Below are 21770 nucleotides of genomic sequence, written 5' to 3'. Positions count from 1 at the left end.
GTCTTTGCTCTCTCACTCTTTCCTCCCCTACACCATAATCACGGATCCCATCCTTCTCAGCTCCTCAGTGCCTCTCTCATCAGGCCACTCCTCTCTATTCCACTGGATCCAGGACGCGGTCAGAGGGATCCAGGTCTGCAGCACAAATCCGACCCGGTCGCTGGCCCTCACATTGTTTCCCGTTACCCTTAGAATACAGCTCAGGGTTTGCAAGCCCTGCCTGCCTCTCTGGCCGCCTTATCACGTGGTTCTCCTCATTCCTTGTCTTTGCTCTCTTTTTCTTTGGGTCTTAAATACAGTGTCACTTTCTCAAGGAAGCTCTTCTGACTCTCAGACAAGATTGGCCCCCCGCCCCGTTACATGTTTCTAGAACATTCTGTCCTCATTGGTGTTGCTCATCACATTTGCTCCATGTCTCATTGCCGTCTGGTCTGTAAATCGACAAGGTGAGAGCCCACATAGTTTTTGTTCACAGCCGTACTCCAAGGACCTGAAGTGCTGTCTGACACATAGTAGATAAGCAATCAATTGTGTTGAGTAAGTGAATGAATGATTTTTACCTGGTAAAATCACTTGTGCTTTCTCCTTTACTTCCTCCCATGGAAGGAGATGTTACTTTATATACAAATCCTATTTATCCCGGTGAACCACATAACAAGATCGAGCATTCAATGCAAGACATTCAATGCAAGGACCCTCCAGGGGGTTTTCTGGGTCCTGTAACAAAGACTGTCTTCTTCATCAAACTTTAGTCAGGCTTCTCTAAGCCTTTTTTTGACTAGACCTGGTGCTTGGTCCTTGTCCTCAAGAGCAAGAATCCTTCCTGTTAAGTCAGTTTCGTGGGAATCCCCCATCATTGATATCTGATCACTGTCAATGCCTGATCAAATTCCTCATCCCCCGCCATCCCCCAGCTGATATCTGAGACCCCCGCCTGCCTTCAGCAAGGATCCTGTCAAATTGGTTTATCCGGAGCCCCCTACCCCTGATGTTTCTGTCCACTGACCCTCACCCTGCTGCTCGGCTCCAGACCCCGCTTTTCCTTGTTATGTTCAGGATTGAGCCCAATCCGTCTCCCCCACTGGACTCCACTGCTGTAGCCCCTGGAATAACGTCTTCCTTACTGTCTTCAACAAGCATCAGAAGAATGTTTTCTTCAACACCTGGACAGGGTCCGCTCAGGACGGGCCTCTCAATTTGTCTTCAGACAAATGCGCCTCCATCCCTACGTCTCCAACAAGAACCGCAAATGTATGAGGCGATGTATGTTTCAGATGTGCCTTGGCTTCAAATCAATGCAGGCACATAACCTAGCTTACATCACCAGACCTCAGGAAAATGGTACCCATCTACTTGAATTTCAGTTAAATACCTAAAGGTGGGATTTCCTGAAAACTCTAAGATTGGGTGTTCATAGACTTATAATAATAGTCAACACTGATTGAGCTACCGTTATATATGCCAGCCTCATTTTAATCTTCTCACCAAAATTATCAGGTAGCTATTACCTCCTTTTTACAGCTGAGGAAACTGAGGCTCAGAGAGGCCAATGAACTTGCCCAGGTTCACACAGCTAGGAGTGGGAGAGCCGCGATCCGTACTGGGCTCTGTTGACCACAGTACTTTTTTTGTGCCATGGTACCCTGTTGTCTTCTCTGGGAGATATTCTACTTTTTGTTTCCTCCCGCCCAAAATGGCTCAATTGCATGAATTCTTGAGCTAGCCACTTGGATTGTGGGCAAAACGTTTGCCAGTGTTCTTCGTAAAGCTCTGTAGTTCAGTTGCATCGCAGACGGTGTGTTTTAAATAGAAGTTTATAAATATACGATGGAAGTCAAGGACAGGCTTCCCCAGGTGATTTGGAGCACGTTGAGTATGAAGGAGGGAAGCTCAGGGGCTCTCCGCAATTGGCATGAAGAATGACATAAAGCAAGAGGAATGTGGCCAAAGAACCACAGACGCACCCACCCACCGCCTTGCCTGGCTCCCAGTGGAAAGGGAGTGGAGCTGAGCCAGACCCGGAGGCAGAACGTGGTTCTCGCTGTGCAGGTGACCGGCCTGGATTCCTTAGGGCTGGAACTCCCGTGGTGGGGAGTCATGGCAGCTCTGCTGGGAGGGCCCTGTGTCTTCTCCTTCTGTGGCCCTGGTTGGCTTGAGCTGTGTGTTTTGTATAGCTGATGAAAACCACACTTAACCGCAGCAGTCTGGGACGCCTCTCGCAGGTTTACAGAGCAGCTCCTCCGGCTCTCCTCTTTCCTCTGGCTCCCACCGCCGACCCCCCGCCCCCATGCTTGTTACAGTTTTGAGATTGAGGAGCTGTTGGCATTCACCAGACAGCCTTCTCCACGGTTCTTCCTGTGTATGCCCCTGCAGCCAGCCTCCCCTGTGCACTGAAAAAGGCACAGGTTTTGTTAGAGCGCCTCATCCTTTCATGTGAAAATTAGTGGGTATTGTGGCTTATAATTAAGTGGATGGCCTGACTCCATCTAGTCAGCCAGTTGTTGATTTCCGATTGTAAGTAGATCGGTCTTAATTCCAGGTATCATTCCCTACTTCCCAGCATGGCGCTTTGCTTTTTTCATCCGCAGCCTTTCTAGTGCTTTTATTCCTTTCAGAAGTGGGCATAGCAGGCAAGGGCAGGAGGGGAGATAACTAGAATAAAAATAGCTAATGCTTGCTGAGTGCTTAGTTTATTTTAGACACTGATCCGAGCTCTTTACTTCAACCCTCTGGGGGCAGGTACCATTATTCTTCCCACTTAACAGATGAGGAAACTAAGGCCATCCTAGGTGAAATCACCTGCCCAGGTGTACACAGGTAGCAAGTGGTCCAGCTGGATTCAACAGGAGGCAGTGTGGTCCAGAGCAAGTGCTCTTGAAGTAGAAATTAAAAAAAAAAAGAAGGAGGGAGGGAGGGTCCTCTAAATATCCACCATGCAGTATAGAGTCTAGACCCACTTTCCCCAAATCCAGCAGATATTTCGTCAAGTTTTCAAGGTCAACTTACGAAGATCAGTGATTCTAAGAACGTTGGGAGTTCGCAGATCCCCTTGAGACGTTGAAGAAGGCTACGATGCATGCAAAATTGTGCATATAATTTAGAGAAGTTCAAAGGCTCTCTAAAACGCCCCTCCCAATAGACCCTATGGAACGCAAGTCAAGAACCTCTGATTTAGAACAATACTAAATTCTATCAATATGAAAAATTGAGTTGATCATAATGAGAAGAGAGGAAGCTAAATCTGCGTAGAAAAGCGGAAACTTGTGTAGGGCTGTGCGCCTCAGGCAAACTACTGACCTTCTCTGACCGTGGCCCTAGCTCCCTGCTCCACAGCCCAGGTTTATTGTGAAGTTCAGCAAGGTGCTATCCGATCCATCACGGCTTGAGTTCCCCAGAGAAACGTGTCCCACGCCTTTTTGAGAATTCCTTTCCAGGTTCTGCAGCCCTAGGAAATTTGCAAATTAGTGACAACAGATTAGCAGGGACCAATTGCTCCTGTGGACATTCCTGCGAGATGGAAGTGAGGGCCTGTGTCCACACCCCTGAGCCTGGAGGACACAGGCCTGGCACCAGGGCCCTGCGGAGGGAGCAGCAGGCCGGGGCCCCACCCTGACGGGCTTCCATTGCTGCAGGGAGGAGGCTGCTGGGTGTGAGCTCAGGGAGGTTGCGTGTGTCTCCGCCTTCCACCCTTAAATATGCTGCCCTTTGGTATTTTCTCCCCTTTGAAGGCTACTCTTGGTGCTTGTTGTAAACAAATTTCACCTGGATAGAGAAGTGGAGGGTGAGGGAGAAGGCCCATACCATGGCATTTCCTTGGGGTTATTCTCAGACGGATAATAGAGATGACGATTACTATTTACTGAGCACTGAGTAGGAGCTGGGGCCCCGTGCGAAGGGCCTCCAGTACACAAAGGGTCTCCCAGCAGTCTACAGAGTAGGTCTGATTATTATGCCCGTTTTACAGATGAGATCACTGACATTCAGAGTTAGCTTGTTGCAGGTCATATGTCGGAAAGTGGTGAATCAAGGATTTGGACCCAGATCCCTGACTGCCGAGTTCTTGCTCCCGGTCTCTCCGCTGCAGTGGGCTGAGACGGAGGGCTTTCTCCCTGAGAGGAGCATCTGTATGGGGCTCCTGGCCATCCTGTCACGCTGAGTCCTGGGGATTCTCCCTCCCCACGTTTCTCCCATCACGTTTTCCTTTCCACTTCTGTTGCTTACGGCTTACTCCAGCCCCTGTCAGCAGTCCAGGTGATGTCTCTGTGCCAGCCTTGGCCTCCTCACCCTCTTTCTGGAGACCAGGGTGACTCTGCTCCCTAGGACTTTGCTTCGGGCCCAGCACCCCCTGCTCCTCAACTGTCGGAGCCTCCCATGACCTTCAGAATGCTCTGAGCACACACTTCCTCTCTTCCTGCTCTCCGCTACGTCCAAACCACACATGTTGTCTATCCTCTCCAGCTGGCTTTTGTTCTGATGGAGATATATGTTTATCAAAACTGTTTAAAATGCATTTTAATGATATACATTGCCGTGGATTCTTTGGGAAAAAGAAAAAGTATAAAATGATAATGTAAACATATAAATATTCATTTCCCAGTGGCACTGGATTCAGAAAGCCCCCCTACCCTGGGCATGAGTCCTGCTCTGCCTTTTGCAGCTGAGTGTCCTTGAGCAACTCACTTAATCTCCGAGTCTTGGTTTCTGCATCCATGCTATGTGGACAGTACCATCTACCGTACATGGTGACTATGATGGTTAAATAAAATGCTGTATACACTGCGTCCTAAGAAGTACTATGGCCTGGTGGCTGGGACCAAAACCTCTGGACTCAAGCTGCCTGGGTTTGAACCCTGGCTCTGCCACCTACTCACTGCGTGACCTTGGATGAGCTATTGAACTCTCAATGACTCAGTTTCCCCATCTGTAAGATGGAGATGATAGGTTTCTTGTGAGTTAATACATGAAAGGTACCTAGATGCCTGGCACAGAGAAAGTGACAATGTCAGCTATTCTGTTGTGAAGCATCCTTCCTCCTCAATCAAGATGTCATTCGCTCTCTCCGTACCTAGACTGGACACCCTCACGGTGGAGGCAGCGTCCAGTAGAATGTTTTGTCCTTGAGCCTAATGCCCTGCCTGGCGTGTGGGCAGGAGCAGTTTATTCTGCTGAGCTTACCATGATGGGCGTCGTGGACGATGAAACATTATTCCAGCAGCCTACAGATGCAAAGGATAAGGTTTCCAAACTGTGGTCACCGGGAGCAAAGGCTGAGAGGGGAGGAGAGCTTGGGGATGGGGAGGAGGAAGGAAGGTTGGCTGGCTTTCCCATCCCATCTCTGGTGCCCCAACCCGGAAAGGCCACGCTCTTAATCAGGCAGGGGAGCTCCCATTGCAGTCTCCTAATGGAGATGGGGGATGGGAGTGGGGCTTCAGGCTTCACCTGAGCGGTCCCACAGCCCGGCCTACCTCTGCCCCCATTCAGGGTGCTGCCAGCTGATGCCCTCCCCCAACGCTGCTGAGGGCACCCAGCCTGACCTGGGTCGGCCTGCGCGCCCCGCAGCCTCCCTTCCAGCCACAGCGTCTCTTCCAGCCATAGCTGACCCTCCCTGCGTAGCCACACCTCCCGGCCGCGAAAGGGTTAAGGCGGAGAGGAGAGGTTCGGGCTGACGTCGCTCCGGCTGAAGGTGGTTCCCCTTGGATGAGGATGGGAGAGCCTGGCGAGCTGAAACCCGAGCTCCCGCTCAGCTGGGGCTCAGGGAGGTCCCTGTAAGAGCCGCCTGCCCACCGGCCTCCCCGGTCCCTCCCCGAAGTCACTCGGGCACCGCCGCGGGGACGATGGAGCTGGGCTGGTGGCCGCAGTTGGGGCTGGCTTTCCTGCAGCTCCTGCTCATCTCGTCCTTGCCCAGAGGTACTGTGAGTAGCGTTCAGGGCCCCCTGGGGGGGGGGGCGTTCCTTCCTGGATCTGGGAGGCAACCGGACGGGGGTCCCAAGAGATAGTGCTGGTGGGTGCGCGGTGGGGGGGGGGGGGGGCGGGTGCCTCTTTCTAGTCACAGTCTTAGGGGCTTGGCTGGTGGTGCTGGAGCGCTCGCCGCCCTCCTGAGAATGAGACACCGTTTTGTCATCCCAACTTGTGGGACTGAACTGCCTCAAGAAGGGGTACCAGCTCCACTGTTATTTGCTCCTTTTAATTCCCTCTCTTTAAAGCATGAACCGCGCCCCGCCCCCCCCCCCACACCCCCACATCCAGTCTGAGTTCCCCACTCAACTTGAACAGCCGTTTCCCCAGCAAGAGCCCCGCAGAGGTGAGCTGGAAGGGGCAGGGCTGGGGCAGGGGGCTCCTCCTGGGAGTCTGGCTTGATGAAATCTTACGATCACATCCCATCAGCACAGAGCCCAGCCTAGGAGATGTACCCACTCAATGTGTGTACACTTCCTTCCTGACAAGGATGAGAAAGAAGAAAAAGCTGAGGTGAAAAGTACAAGTTGTTTCGGGGGATGCACAGTGAGTTTGTTTAGAAAGAGTTCTGGCTTCTGTGTTGTCACATGTCATTTTCTGAGCCACAAACCCCAAGTCAATTGGGCTTCCTGGGCAAGAGAGGCTGGAAGGAGACAAGGAGCTCCTGGGAGTCTCTTGACCCAGCTGAGGGCAGAAGCCAGGGAAGTGGGGACTTCTTAGGGGCATCTGTCCTTATATGGCGAGGGCCGAGGTGTCAGGCGCTCAGGTGAGACCTTGTGAGGTGAGGACTGGCTGACCTGTGTGGATATGACACAGCAGGACAGCTCTGTGCAGGAGCAGGGGCGTGGGAACCTTTGCTGCTCCCCTTCTGGGCTAGTCACCCGTCACCTGTCTCTGTCTGAGAGGTGGGTGCCCGCTGCTGCAAATAGCGGCAAGTGTCAGAGAATGAAACAGGGTGAGGGGGCTGGCAAGGGCAACAGTGCAGAAGGGGCGCCTGACCGTCAGGCACATCCCTCTGTGCCCAGTGAGGAGCTGGGACACACGAAAGCCCCCGTTTTGGTCTGTACTTTCCATCTGCCTATCGCTGCCTGCCCCAGGTGAGATCTTCCTTGGTGTTTCACTTGCAAGCTGGCGAGAGTGTTTCATTTGACTTTTGTCTCATCTGGAGCAGCCCAGAGATAATAATGAAGGAAGAAGGAGCCCATGAGGGTCTTGATGGTGCAGAACCCCAGACGCCTGCCTGGGGGCGCGTGGACGACTTTGCATTAAGATTCTATCCTGCTCCGTCTCTGCCTTCTGGAGTAGAGCCTCTGGGCCTGGGGTCCAGCCTGGGTCCAGAGGAGCGAGCTTTCTCCCTTGCACCAGGGCTCAGAGGACTGACTTGGTTATTCGTGGCTGTGTGGATGCTCCCCTCTTGGTTTTTTTAAGTAACGTGGCAGGTGAGACACCTCAAACCCATAAAAGTTTAAACCAAAGCTCAGCTGACCCCCCTTTTTCTTGCCCAGGATCTGAAAACCCCTTTGTTCCTGACCCGAGAATCTCTTTTACCTTTTGCTGGGGAAAAGCCTCAGGGAGGGTGTGTGGCTTCTTGGCAGCCCAGCTGCTGACTGAACCAGGGAGCAGCTTCGTGCGTCTGCGAGGATATGTCAGTGGCTGAGCATGCATACTTAGAGGGAAGACGGAGGAATGGAGTGGAGAAGGAAAATATTCCTTCAAGTCGTGAGCGAGTCCACTCCCTGCTGGAATTCTGGATCTGGCTCCGTCAAGAAAAGCCTGGAAGCATATTTCCTCTATTTACGTTCCCAGAACAAGTATTTGATGAGACGTAAACATCCACTGGGGTGGCACGGGAGATTGCTGTTGTGCATCGGCACGGGATCCGTGTGGGGATGAGAATGTAGACACGAGGCCAAGTGATACCCCAGCACAAACAGCTTGTGAGGGAGAACCCAGCTCCGCTGACTTCACCAGAGCGCAGTAGCCCTGCCAGCAGGATTCTGTCGAAGAGGAAAAACTCGTTTAAATTATGTGACTCCTGGGAAGGGAACCTTAATATGGATAACTTCACATGTGTTGCTTCCAACAGACGTTAGCTGGTGGAACAAACATAAAATGAACTGGGGAAGATGATTTGAAGCACAGATATTCCGTGGGCAGGAGCAGCCAGCTCAGAAAGGGAATGTGGGAAGAAAGCGAGGAGGAAGGAGTGGCAAGAAAAATGAGATGTTGGTTTATAATGGGATGCGTTAGCAAATTCCAAGGAGACAGCTATGAAAATTGGCCTTCTTGGCAGGGGTGGGTTTTTGTGGGGACCATGAAGAGGGTGTTTCCTTGATATGTGTTCTGAGAGCTTCTGGCTGCTCCGACAGGAAAAGGACTTAATGGTGGCATCATGGGTTTGGGGAGCTAGGGGTGACTTTAGGGCTCTTTTAGTTTGAGGACCTCGATTTCAGAGGACGATGAGATTAAACACCTATGAACGTTTATGATGTGGCCAGTCTTTGAGTCAAATGCTTCACATGCGTTCATTCTGAGACCACCCTAACAAGGAGGGCTTGTTATTATTATTCTTGTTTTACAGGTGAGGTTTAAGAGGTTCTGAGACCTGTTCAAGGATGCACAGGCGTAGTTCCTCAAAAAATTAAACATTTGATCCAGCAATTCCACTTCTGCGTATATACGTGAAAGAAGTGAAAGCAGGGAGTCAAACAAATGTTCATATATCAATGTCCATTTCAGCATTATTCCCAATAGCGAAAAGGTAGAAACGACCCAAATGTCCAATGTCCATCAATGGATAAACAAGATGTGGCATATACATACAATGCAACATTATTCAGCCTTCAAAAGGAATGAAGTTCGGACACATGCTGCAACATGGATGGACCTTGAGGACGTGATGCTCAGGGAAAGAAGCCAGACACGAAAAGACAAATGCTGTATGATTCCGCTTGTCTGAGGTCCCTAGAGTCGTCAAATTCACAGAGACGGACAGTAGAACAGTGGTTACAAGGGGCTGGGGGAGGGGGGCTCAGGGAGTTAGTGTTTGCTGGGGACAGAGTTTCAGTCTGGGATGATGAAACAGTTCTGGAGATGGATGGTGGTCATGGTTGTGTAAGCCACTGAACTGTACGCTTAAAAGTGATTAAAATAGTAAATTTTATGTTATTTTTATTTTGCCTCAATAGTAATGGAATACGCAGGCAGAGTAGTGGAGCCTGGGCAAGCCCACACTGTCTCGTTCCTGAGCTCGGGCTCCCCAGCACCTGGCTGCTTTAAGCTCACGCATCCTGTCTGTCGGAAGGATTGATTATGCTGACACGCATCTAACCTTGGCACGGCTTCAGGACACACATGGCGGGGAGAGGCCTTGCTGCCTCTGGTTTTGGTGGCACTGTTGCTCTATCTTGAGTGGCTGTGGCAAAGAGGGAGACTGTAGTGCCGAAGGTCTGGAAACTGACAGCCTGTGGGTGGCAAGGCCTGCGGAAGTATTTAGTGGGACCCAGTGCCTAAAAATGGTTTGAACCTGGCAGGCTGGATCCTCTCTATGGCCTGAAACCCCACCTTTTCAACCACGCATATGTCACTGGTTAGTCCCTGCTGGCATCTGAGTTTTTGACCTCCATTCCGGAGAGGCGTGGGGCAGAAAGGGAGAGCGAAACAGAGAACGTGGAAGCGGAGTGCTGAATGGGGAGAAATGCCAGTGAGGGGCGAACAGCTGGCAGGATTTTTAAAAGAAGGAATGTAAGTATATTTTAATGAGTGTGTTCTGTGGCATATAGTCTCACCCCTATGACCACCAACTCTCTGGTAAAGTGTTTTACTCTCATGAAGGCCCTTGAGAGGGAGCTTTTGGTGAAAACTGAGGATGAGTCTGGGTATTCTGTCTAGGTCAATAAGCTGAGGACAAAGTACCTTTGGACATGGGGGCCCAGAGGCAGAGGTGACCTAGAGCATGTAAGACCCTCAGAAATATCTGGAAGTCTTAGGGAGGGCTTTGGAATGCCACTGACATGGGCTGCGGGTTTGACTTAAATTTATCTCCATCTGGGTTCTATTGGCTAGACAGAAATGCCTGAGATAACAGTGTCATTGGTCTGGGGGACCCTAATGACTGGCCTTAAGTCAGAAAATTATTTCCATCTGTCCCACTAGGGGTAGACAATCCTGATGCAAGAGAACACTTATCTACTGGCCTCCCTGGGACCAGCTCTAGAAGCCGCGATTATTTGGGGTGTGTGCAAACTGGGAAAGGTGCCATTCCGCTCATAAGTGAGGGAAGGTTGTGCCCTCCTGCCCTCACATGTGGGAGGACCTGTCACCCTCACTCTGTGGATATTTGAAAGTCACGAGAGCCCAGCTCCCTTTCCTCTTATTTTCTTTTAAAGCGAGGGAAACACAGTATTTACGTTTTCTGGCTCCCAAATTCCGGGGCAGAGGACTCAGGGGCCAAGCGGGAGCTTTGAAAACTACCAGATCAGTGGCAGACAGCCTGTCGGATTCCAAGCCTGGTCTCTGTTTAAGGAATTCTGTTTGTCAGTCATCATAAGATCTGGGCCAAAGCATTAGGTTTATAACAGAGAGAAAGAAGTAAAAATGTAGGAAAAACCAACCTCATACCTATAAACAAAACCACTCAAGGAAGGCAGAGATAGAGTTGGCTAGAGATATCCCACTCGCCCTTAATCAATGGGACTTTCTACTATTCTCCACCCAACCCTAGTCCTTTCATTTTTCTGGTTACAATTATCTGTGAGACAGACACACAGCCCATGTGGGTTGAGGGTGGAGGGGGGGGGGTAGGTGGGAGATTGAGGGTGGAGGAGGTGGGGGTAGGTAGGAGGTCGAGGGTGGAGGAGGTGGGGGCAGGTGGGATATTGAGGGTGGAGGAGGTGGGGGTAGGTAGGAGGTAGGGGTGGAGGAAGTCGGGGTAGGTAGGAGATTGAGGGTGGAGGAGGTGGGGATAGCTAGGAGGTTGAGGGCAGAGGAGTGGGGGTAGGTAGGAGATTGAGGGTGGAGGAGGTCTGGGAGGTAGGAGGTCGAGGGTGGGGGAGGTGGGGGCAGGTAGGAGATTGAGGGTGGAGGAGGTGGGGGTAGGTGGGAGGTCGAGGGTGGAGGAGTTGGGGGTAGGTGGGAGGTCGAGGGTGGAGGAGGTGGGGGTGGGTGGGAGATTGAGAGTGGAGGAGGTGGGGGTAGGTGGGAGGTCGAGGGTGGAGGAGGTGGGGGTGGGTGGGAGGTCGAGGGTGGAGGAGGTGGGGGTGGGTGGGAGGTCGAGGGTGGAGGAGGTCAGGTTGCCGGTCAAATTCCTCACCCTGGATGAGGGAGACACCGAGGACGGAAGACTCTTTGAAGGGAGTTCCTATGCTTTCATAGCTGAATAACTTGAGCTCCAAATACTGTAGTGAGTTTGTGGTGAATTCTAAGCACTCTCCTGTATGCTTTATGTATATTTGTTTAATCCTCATGACAGACCACAGAGGTGAGTAGTAGCGCTATGATCCCCAGTTCACAGGCGACGGAACTTAGGCGGGGAGGGGTTCGGTGGTTGCCCAGGGCACATAGCTGGTGTTTTGAAGGCAGAGTGTCTGACTCCATAACACGTGCCCTGGGACACTCGACAGCACTGCCACAGTAAGCACAGGGTCCCGCTATGGTAGATCTGCTGCTGTATTTTGGCCAAATCAGAAAGGACCATGTTGTTAGTAAAGAAATCTGATTATCCCTTGGACGTTCCAAGTGCTCAAAATGGCCTAAGTAAGGTCACAGGCTCACTGCTGTGGAGGCAGAGTGGATGCGGGAGAAAGGAGAGAGACTGCAACATGTGGAACTCAGGAGGGGCCATTCCCTAGAGGAAACGGTGCTAAGCAAACCAAAAATCCAACCCGTGTCTGGGACGGCTGTCCACAGGATCATGCATCTCACTCTGGTTAGACAGTAAGTGACGATCTCTTTGTCCCATGGTCAACCTTTCTAGTCAAAATCGTATGTCTGTTTGCTGAGGGACAGAATTAAGGATGAGACAAGTTTCAGGTCTGGCGCTGACACTATGTAGCCCTCCTTTATGGGTTTATTCTGTCAAGATCGTCGATGGGTCAGCTCTTAGGCTGTGGAACAGTAGCAGCAGGCCTGGAATGAAGAAGGGAAACCATTTTTTCTCTTTCTTCCTTTCTGGCTTAGCACGGCTGATGGATATAGCAGGGGACAGAGACGTGATCCCCTTCCGTTAATACTAAGATGGCTTTTAACCAATTCATTTCAATCTTGAAGGAGGATGTACCGTCTACCAGACACTGGTGTCCCGCGTCTTAGGTCAAGAGGTTGGGCAAAGTGCCTCCTCTGCTGAGCAGCAAAATGAAGACGTCGACTTCTGTCACCCTTCTACCCCTGGAGTTGGGGAAGTGCCTGCAATCCTGCAGTGTGGGCGTCTTTGTCACCGCCCTCTGAGGTTCCGGCTGCCTCAGACGGTTGAGTTAGTGGTCTGGCAGCAAGTATCCGTGTAAGGAGAAGTCTGGTTAGTTGGTTTGGTGATTGGAAAACCAGGGCTGCTGCTGCCAGAACAGAGTGAAGAACACGTTCCGGCAGCACGTTAGCTCCTGGGAGAGGCCGCCGTTGTCCTCATCAGCTGAATTCATCGTCAGGCAAAAACCGATTCCACCTGGTTTAATGGAAAACCACTACACGGAGGGGCATATTCCCTGGTTTGCTTCAATCAAATGAATCATTTGACGAATCTGAGGAAATAAGGTGTCAATGTTTTTCAAACCCAGTTCCATGTCCATTTGCTTCGTAAGATTCCTTTGAAGATGATCGGTTAACCTGCATGTCATGGGATCCCACCTCAGGAGTCAGCAGTGATGATGGAGAACCCCTGAGATGTCCTGGGCCAAGTTGCCTGAGCTTAGCTTCTCGGCGGTAACATCCACTCCCGTATTTTCCAGCGTGGCTCCGGCTCCCCTGGATGCAAGCAGAGGGAGGGCTGGGCCCGTGTGAAGAGTCTCTGTTGCAGGACTTCTGGGTCTGGCTTTCTGCCTCGTAGTGGGTGGTTCACTGCCTGCTTCTAAATGGTGTTTGGCCTCCCTTCTGGGCAAGCCTGGCTCCCGGGCCAACTCACTGGGAGAACAGAACAGTGAGCATCCCAGGCCTGTATGGAACTGAGATAGAAACCGCATAAACAAAAATATTCACCAGTGACGGACCCAGTGGATTCCCCGAACTGCAGAATAGAGACTTCAAAAGGTCACAGCAACAGATGTTTCTAACATCAGTCTTTGTTGCAAACAGCCTTACCCTGGGAGTCACACGTGCCTCACATGTCCCCATTCGTGTATGTAACCAGCAAACGTTATCAGGCATCTACCAGGTTCCAAGCATGATCCCGGGTGCTGGAGATCTCGTGATGAATAAGACAAAGTCCTTTTCTGTAAGCACTCGCAATCTGTTGAGAGAGCTTATGGTCCAGCCCGGCATTTCTCAAAGTGGGTTTCACTGGATACTTATTCTGGGAGATGTTCAGCAAAAATAAAACCTAGGATGTGATGATGAAATAAGTCTGGGGGATGTGGAGATTGACTATGTACAAAGTGTATCATAGACTCTGCAAAGTGCTGCAGTGAAGAGAGCTGTGATGAGCATTTTACAAAGCTGCTTGGCCACAGAATCCGTCTTCACATAAGACCTTACACCGTACAGTGGAATTAGTGCTCCCTGGAGTATAGGTTGGAAAACTCTGGTCTCTTGCTTATAACGAATAAAACATTGGAGAGTATCTCACCGTTATAGAAGACAGGATACGAAGGGAATTTGAAAGTCTGCAAAACATGGGCTTCTCTTCAGACTTCTGCTGAGGCATAGTGGGAAGTCTGACGTCCCGGTCACTTAACACTTGCTGAGATGTTGAAAGAACCATGGAGACAATCCCATTCATGTTGCCGTGAGAATGGTCCTCGCCAGCATTGACCCGCATGGTTTGTCAAGGAAACGCATTTCTCATGTTCGGGTTGCTTTACTGTGATTGGTTTGAGCTCACTGGGCAGTCTGAGGCGTGAGTCTGATTGATGAGTGCCCATGGTGACGTGCCAGTTCTGGGGAGCGATGAAAGCTGCAACTTGACTGCCCAACCAGATCATATCCTTGGTGACGGTCACACTGTCTCTTCAAAAATAAGGAGAATATTTGAGCATCCTTCTAATCCCGGGGAACTCTGAGTCCAAGTTCCATTCATCACCAACAACCCTCTCCTCTTCCCCTCCCTCTCTAACACACACACACACACACACACGCACGCACAGAGGGGCTTGTCTCCAATCCCTTGTTATTTGCCCTCGTGTTCTGGTATCGCTCAGTCACCATGACCCTGATTTGCACAACCCGGAAGTGGTCTGGGCTGTTTACACTGGGGCTGTATCCCGTGGAGACAGCACATGTGTTTGAGCTGTTCATCAACCCCTTGTGTGCTGCTTCTGGGAACTACTTTCTTCCTCCCTTCGCTAAATATTGTTCCTGTTGTCATGCAACACAGCTTCTCCCTTGGCCCCGGCATTGCCTGCCTCTCCCTCTGCCCAGACTTGTTTCAGACTGGATGACTTCAGTAGCAATGGGTGAGGATAAAACCAGCTGTTTCTTTAAAGGGCATCCTGCCTAGGGAGACTTGAGTAACCCATGTGCTGCTCAGGAAAGATTCAGCCCTCGCTTGTCATGTTTATGGAATTCATCTTCAATATAGGTGTCTTGGTATGGATGTGGTCAAGGTTGAATACACATGTACCCAGAAGAATAAAGCGTAGGCAGGGATGTGTATATATTTAGGTGTGTGTATGTATGAATATGTATATACGTGGGGTATAGAATATTATGGTTTAAAATAGCTGTGAGAATTTGAGTCCTGGCTCTGTCATTTATGGCTGGTTTTTCTGGGCAAGTTACATAACCTCTTTAGTGTGGCCTTACGACCTTCCAACCTGTAGACTGAGGATAATAGTGTCTTGATTTGGGATTTATTGCAAGACGATAACTGAGACAATCTATTTAAAATGCTTAGTGTAATGCCTTGAAAAGAAGCCTCACTCAGGAAATGAAAGTCATCCTCTCCTCCTCTCCTTTCTGCTGTGTTCCCCACTGGCACACGTTTCACAAGGAATTGAGAAGAAGGACTGGGTGTTCTGTCTATAGTAGGATGGAAGTTACGTGGTCCTCTTGAGGCCCACTTCACTGGAGTCCACGGTCCTGTCCTATTCGTTTGTGACTCTGTGTCAGAAAGAAAACTCCCTGGAGATTCACCGTAAGTTTCTCTCTCTGAGGCTTGCTTTCTCCCCTTGGTTTTGTCGTGCATCCACCTTCCAGCCTTAGGGAAAATGCCATCCACGTGCTGTGCCTTAGTTTCTCCGTGGTTGAAATAGGACGAGTGGTCGTTTCTTGCAGGGGCTGTGGGGATGGCGTCTTGCGGAGTAGGTGATTCTGGTCAATGATGTTGCCTCCCAAACATGAGACGTTGCTCATCACCACCTGTTGAGATTTCGAGGCGGAGCTGGCCAGAAATCCTCAGGCAAAAAGCACTTCCCCTCCATCTTGTTCTGGCTTGCAGCGCTGTGGGAGGTAGCTATAACGAGGGCCAGCCTGCTTGAAGCTGCTGCCCGCTTAGGGCTTAGTGAGCTATCGGACGCACTGTTGTAAATTTATCACCCTTGTTCAACATCCCTCCACACTTGACATCTGCTGTTGGCCAGCTGCCTTTGGTAGAAGAAAAATCTGGCTTCTGCTTGGCGTCGGTGAACCGGGATGTAAGACAATAGCACTAACTCTGGAAGCCATTGGCAAGGGGTAGGTGTGGCCCCAAGATCCCATGTAGCCCTGGCACACTGACTCAGAAGGTTTGAAGGTATGGAAGCCTGGGGGCAGGTGGGGTAGTTTGTAGAATTCTTGGATCCGGGGGAATCCGGATTGGATTTTTGGGGTACAGCTTAAGTTTCGCTGTTTTTAACTTAGGCGTTCTATTGCTTTAGTTGATAGGACGTTTGCTGAGGTCTCTGCCAAGTACTTTGAGATGCATTGTTAAGTTATTTCACTAGTAGCCAATGCTAATAAAAAATAAGATGTATTCAGCTCATATTCCAACATTTGAAACAACCCAGAAGCAGCTGTCCTTCAAGGATTTCCAGACCGCAGTTGTTGAAGATAATGGCAACTGGGGGCTCTTCCAAGATGCTGGAGTTTGGGTTTTTCCCTTCTGCTGTCAATGTAGAATTTTTATTTCTAGAAGAGAAGCAGCAGGTATGTCCTCTTTAAATAGGTGTCTGAAGAGGGGGTGTTCAAAAAAGAGACTAGGAGATCTGGAAGCAAGGGGAGGACCCGAAGGCCTTGATGTAAGCGCGAGCAGGCTGCTTGGAACGCCAGGTCTGGGGGCCCTGGAGGAGGCCCTGCCGCTCCCCATCCTCACTCCTGTGGCCATCTGTGTCTTAGACAAAGGTGTGATGGTGTTTATCCTGCAGAGAAGACTGCTAATGTTTGGACAAATAGGCACTTTGTCTTCCAAGGCCCTTTATGCTCATTGTCTTCTTCAACTGCAGGGACATCAACAGCCCCATCGATCCACCTCCGTCCGCTTGAGGCTTTGTGGAAAAGCTGCAGCAAGCTGTCTTGTCTGTGATTGTCCAACAACATAAAAGAGGAGCAGATTCAGGATTAAAATTTGGGCGGCCTGATTCCCAAGTGTGTCTCCTGCACCAATGCTGCATTCTTAATCTGTAAAGTCAGGGGTGTGAGCTCTCTAGAATCAAGGTAGTGTGTTGAAAGGAAGAAGACTTTGGCCCCAGAAGGAACTGGATTCTGATCTTTCTTCTTTCACCTGAAAGCTGTGCCACCTGGGGCGTTTTATTTACTCTCTCTGTTTCTCAGTTTCCTCATCTATTAAATGAAGAAAATAATACATGGAAGGGTACTGTGATGATTCAGTGAGCTGGCCTGTGCTAAGGGCTCAGATATGCTCCCAGTGAGTGCTGGGACCCAGGGAGTAGGGGAGGATGAATAGGAGCCACGGTGTGGAGTGATGAAGGCCTTGACTCTCCAGCTATCATTATCTCGTTATCAAGAGGCGCTGTGAGAGGGGAAGACCCAGTCACTGAGGTCGAGAATCCAGCCAGGCTGGGACAGAGGGTCGCTTGGTGATGGGATGGTTCTCAAAGGCTCAGGAGGAGATTGAGCGTCACCCAGGGCCCCAGGAAGCATTCCATCACCCTGACTCACAGTCATTCCTGCCTGGGATTCGCTTGTCTGTCATCGGCCCCATGGAGTGGGCGGTCAGACCCTCGGGCCGTCAGGAATGTTGTGTGCTGGTTAGACATCCCTCGGGGAGTTTGGACACCACAAGAGGGGGCGGGGGCCGACAGAGGATGAGTGAGGAGCCCAAGCTGCCTAACTGCTCTCTGATTCATACGGCTTTTTCTCTCCCTCTGGTCTCAGAAGGTTTATAGAATGCAGGATGGTAAAAACTCAGTAGACATTTTAATTAAATGTGGTTACATGGGAGGACTGTGCAGTTTTTGATGGACAGAAAGAAAGGTTCTAACATCAAGGAGGAGCATGATAGAAGTGCCTTTCTTTGCCACCTTCTGGGGTAGTCTTGGTCTGACAACGGATGTTTCAATCATGTTTGGAACAGGCTGATCCTTGTTTTCATAAAGAATCCACTGAGTTTTTTCAGATTGACCTTAACAGCTATGCCAACCTATTTCCTTAAAATCTACTGTTGGAAACGTGGCGCTTGGGGACCGTGCTAAGGGGACGCCATTGCTCCCCCTGCCGTCTGTGGAGCTAAGCTCCTTTTTGAGGGCTGATGTTTTCTCCATCTTGTCCGCAGTGGAAATAGATCACTATTGGACCCCCTAAGGCAAACTGTCGGGCCGATATAGGGCTGTGCAAAATAACGATGATGATGATGACAGCCAACTTTGACTCATCTGTTCACTTGTTCACCTCCTGTATGAAAGCTGAACCGGGCCTGTTGGTCAGCACTGTTGTCATTGCCTTAGTATTCCTCTTGATGAAACAGGCTGAAGACGTTAAATGTCTCCTATTTTCCAAAGTGAATCTGGAAGAACCAGAGCTGGACCAATATAACTGCCTGTCCACTTGGATAGGAGGTGGGAGCACGGCTGCCCCCAAGCGTGGCAGCTGAGAGAAGGGCTTGGGCAAAGCTTATGATACCAAAGTAGCGTGCAACTCTCTTGATATTTGTACACCCTGATTAAAAAGGGGGCAGGGAGCCCTTGCAGACATGGCATAATTATGCAGCCATTTTAAATCGCTTTTGAAGACTACTCAGTGTCAAGAGAAATGTCCGTGATCTAAGAAAAAAGGCAGTTTCTAAACCAAAACCTAGTACGTTACCGGTTCTGAGAGATAAGAAGACTATGTGTGCCCGTCAGCGGTCTCTATACCTGCGTCTCTGTGTCCACTGGGAGAAGACAGCTTGAAGCACAGACAACAAGATGTTAAGGTTATTTCTGAATGCTCTTTAGTCCTCTATTTATGACTTTGTTTTTTGAAGCTTTCAAAATGAATTTTGCATATTAAAATGTGTAGTGTTTTATAAAGAAAAAAATGGTGCTTTATCCAATGGAAGCGTTAGGGATGAACGAACGTGCCTGGTGCCTGGAACTCAAAGCTCAGTTTTGCGCTGTGGTTGTAGGCACGCGCTCTAGCTGTCAGCGCCCCGGCTTCTCCCAGGGCGTGCTCCTGACTTCTTCGTGCTTTATTTGTGCTCATTGCCTGGGCAGCACTGGCGGGGTAAAACTCATCTGCAGCTTTTATAAGGCCGTGCTCTTAACTGTGGAAGGCCAAGTAGGGTTTGCTCAGCTCCAGGAGCTGGTGAAGCTGGAGGTTGTCCTGGGCTGTTCCCCTGAGCGGCAGGCTTGCTCACCTCCCCCTGGGCCGGGCCTGCAGTTCTGGGGGCCTCCCTTTCCTCTCAGAATTCATCCCCTAAAAGAGCTGCTCTGGCATTTCTCTCTGCTTCTAACCTACCTAGTCCTTTTCATCACTGTAAAGTGAGGAGGTTGGACTAGAGCATTTTAACCTCAAAGAAAATGTGTTACCTACCTTGCTGGATCATCTTGAAGATTAAACTGCATAAAGAATATAAAAGCACTTTAGCTAAACAAATGCTGAAATGCTTGAGTGTGCATATATGAAAACATTCGGTAGGTAGCTTCCACTGCTGTTAGTATTTCTCTAGTTTCTGGAACTGGCCTTTAGCACTGTGTTGAAATTCCCTGATATTTGTACAGCTAAAGCCAAATGCCCAACGTGCCCTTCTTACAAATGTAATTCCAATCAATGGAGGGAAAAAGTCCGGGAGATTGCTTTTGTCTGCTTATTGTGTTTCTAAGTCTCTTCAGCTGGTCAATTTTAAATATTTCTCATAGAATAGTTTAGTTATCTGTTTATTTCTTACACATATGTTTTGGGGGCACTTTCCTGTCTCTGTTCAAGCTGGGGGGAGGAAGGGGGCTGGGTTTGCCAGACCAGAGGGGAAAGGGCTGGATTATGAGACCATTAAAACCGTCGCCTCCCCCATCCCTTCCGTATTCTTGGGCAGTGGTCTTAACTTGGCAAATAGATAGATTTCTATCTGTGATTTTGTTTATATCCCCCTAACCCTGTGACTCTGGGAGATTTGGTGCTAATGTCCCTTCATGACCATTTGTTCATTCTCAGAGCATCCTACATTTTCCTCATCAGAGTTAGTGATTATGTGTCTTTGAAGCTTTCAAAAGGAATCTTGCATATTAAAATGCAGAGTGTTTTATAATGAAAAAAATGACATTTTATTCAATGGAAGCATTAGGGATGAATGAACGTGCCTGGGGCCTGGACGTTTTTTCCGTCTGCTCCTCTGTGAAACTGTGAGTTCCATGAGGCCAGGGATGGTGTCTCTTTTTCTCTCCATTGGGTCCTGGCACCCAGCCTCCTACATGGGCCATGGTGGCCACTCAATAAATGCTTGTGGAATGGAAGAAGACTTTCTCAATTTACCCACAGTCTTGGCACTGTGCTTAGTGGGGAAACTGAGGAACAGAATGATTAAATGACTTGCTGTGGGTTGACCCTTCTTTTGAGAAGACACAGTGTGTTAGTTCCTTATGGATGCTGTAACAAATTACTGCAAACTTAGTAACTTAAAACCACACATATTTATTGTCTTATACTTCTGGAGGTGAGAAGTCTGCAATGAGTCTTAGGAGGCTAACATTAAGGTGTCAGAAGGCCTGCATTCCTTTGTGATGCTCCAGGGGAGAATGTTTCCTTCCCTGTCCAGCTTCTGGAGGCTGCTTGCATTCCTGGGGTCGTGGTCCCTTCCTTCCATCTTCAAAGCACGTCCCTGCACTGTCTGCTTCTGTCGTCGCTTCTCCTTTTCTGACTCTGACCCCACTGCCTTCCTTCCGTGAGGGTCCTTGTGATTGCATTGTGATTGCATTGGGCCCACTTGGGCAAGCCAGCCTATTCTTCCCATCTCAAGATCCTTACATTAGTTACAGTAACGTAATTTGCCAGTAACGTAACATTTTCACAGGTTCTGGGGCTAGGATGCGGATGTCTTTGGGTGCCTGTATTCTGTCTGCCACACACAGACTCCTCGAAAAGGAGCCGGCTGGCTGACCTGGCGGACGGTATGTAGCTGGGCTCCCTGGGAGCGTTCCCTTTGGCTAAGAGGATATGACACTCTGGACATTACCTATAAAGTTAGTATAAAGGGCCAGGGACGGCAGAGGTGGGCTTGCTCCTTGAAATGAGGAGAAATGCCTCTGAAGGCACTTTAGGGACTTACTTCCTGTGTAGGAGAGAGGCCTGCAGTGTCCCGTGGCCGGGCGGGAGGGGGTGAGTCTGCTGGAGGAGAAGCAGGCTTTGCCCTCTGCTGGAGCCGCGCGGCCCTGACCTGGCCTTCCACAGTTAAGAACAGAGTCTTACAAAAGTTGAAATGACTTGTATCCTGTTGGTGCCCCCCAGCCCAGGAGTTATTAGTATTTATGAATTCTTAGAAAACCTAGAAGGGCACAGTGCTTGCCCTAGGGTGAAGGGAGGGAAGGGGTGAGACACGAGCCACACCCCACCGCATATTTGCTGTTCCGAAAGTGGAGAAATCATGTGCTGGACAATGTGGGGCTGTGGCAAGGGAATTTGGACCCACGTCAGGTCACCCGAACTGCTGTTCCAAACTCTTTACCACCAGAGGGAAGGTGCCCCAGCTCTGATATTGGCAAATTACGGGGCGGGGCCAGGTTTGCTGGGCTTTAGCTCCAAGCTGGCCCCCCTGGATGGAAATATTGGACTATTGAAGGGAGGGTGGCTCTCAAGTTAAGGCCGATTCATTCAGCAAGTATTTATTGAACGCCTCTTGCGTGCCAGGCCTTTCCCCAGCAGCTGTGAACAAGTTAGATGTGGTTCTTGCTGCCTTATGGTCTTGCAAGGGAGGCAGACAACAAGCTAGTAAGTGGAAACATAGAAAATATTCTCAGTTGTGTTAAGGGCTGAGAAAGGAAACAAGTGGGATGGATGCTGTGATAGGGACGACCCTGAGGGGGATGGCGGAGGTGGGGGTTCAGATGAGAAAGTGGGTGAGGACCGCTCAGAGCAGGTGTCATTGACATGAAGCCTGAAAGGTTGCGACAGAGATGGTGGGAAAAGCAGATGTGAAGGCCGTGAGGGGGGCAAAAGCTTGGGGGTTTCAAGAAACTGCCGGAAGGTGGGAAGCAGAGGCCAAAGAAGGGTGGAGGGGTCGGCAGGGAGGGCTCTGTGGGCCGTGGCAGGCGCATGGGGCTTGTTCC

At 50.1% G+C, this 21770-nt stretch overlaps 1 protein-coding gene across 4 annotated transcripts in view; it reads left to right on the top strand.

The window, feature by feature from the left end:
• The window catches only part of PAMR1 (peptidase domain containing associated with muscle regeneration 1), a 159453-nt gene that overhangs the window by 79554 nt on the left and 58129 nt on the right, over positions 1-21770 (top strand). Inside the window, exon 1 of one of the 4 annotated variants that reach the window (XM_023653871.2) lies at positions 5341-5907. The exons of 2 other annotated variants lie outside the window; for them this stretch is intronic. In XM_023653871.2, the coding sequence (XP_023509639.2) occupies positions 5835-5907 (73 nt within the window). In that variant the 5' untranslated portion in view covers positions 5341-5834. Of the gene's footprint in view, positions 1-5340; positions 5908-21770 lie in introns of those variants that run through there. One more of the 4 variants, XM_023653872.2, reaches the window with a different exon arrangement.

This window comes from Equus caballus, chromosome 12 (assembly GCF_041296265.1).
Source record: "Equus caballus isolate H_3958 breed thoroughbred chromosome 12, TB-T2T, whole genome shotgun sequence".
Lineage (NCBI taxonomy): Eukaryota > Metazoa > Chordata > Mammalia > Perissodactyla > Equidae > Equus > Equus caballus.
This window is presented reverse-complemented; position numbering and strand designations above follow the sequence as displayed.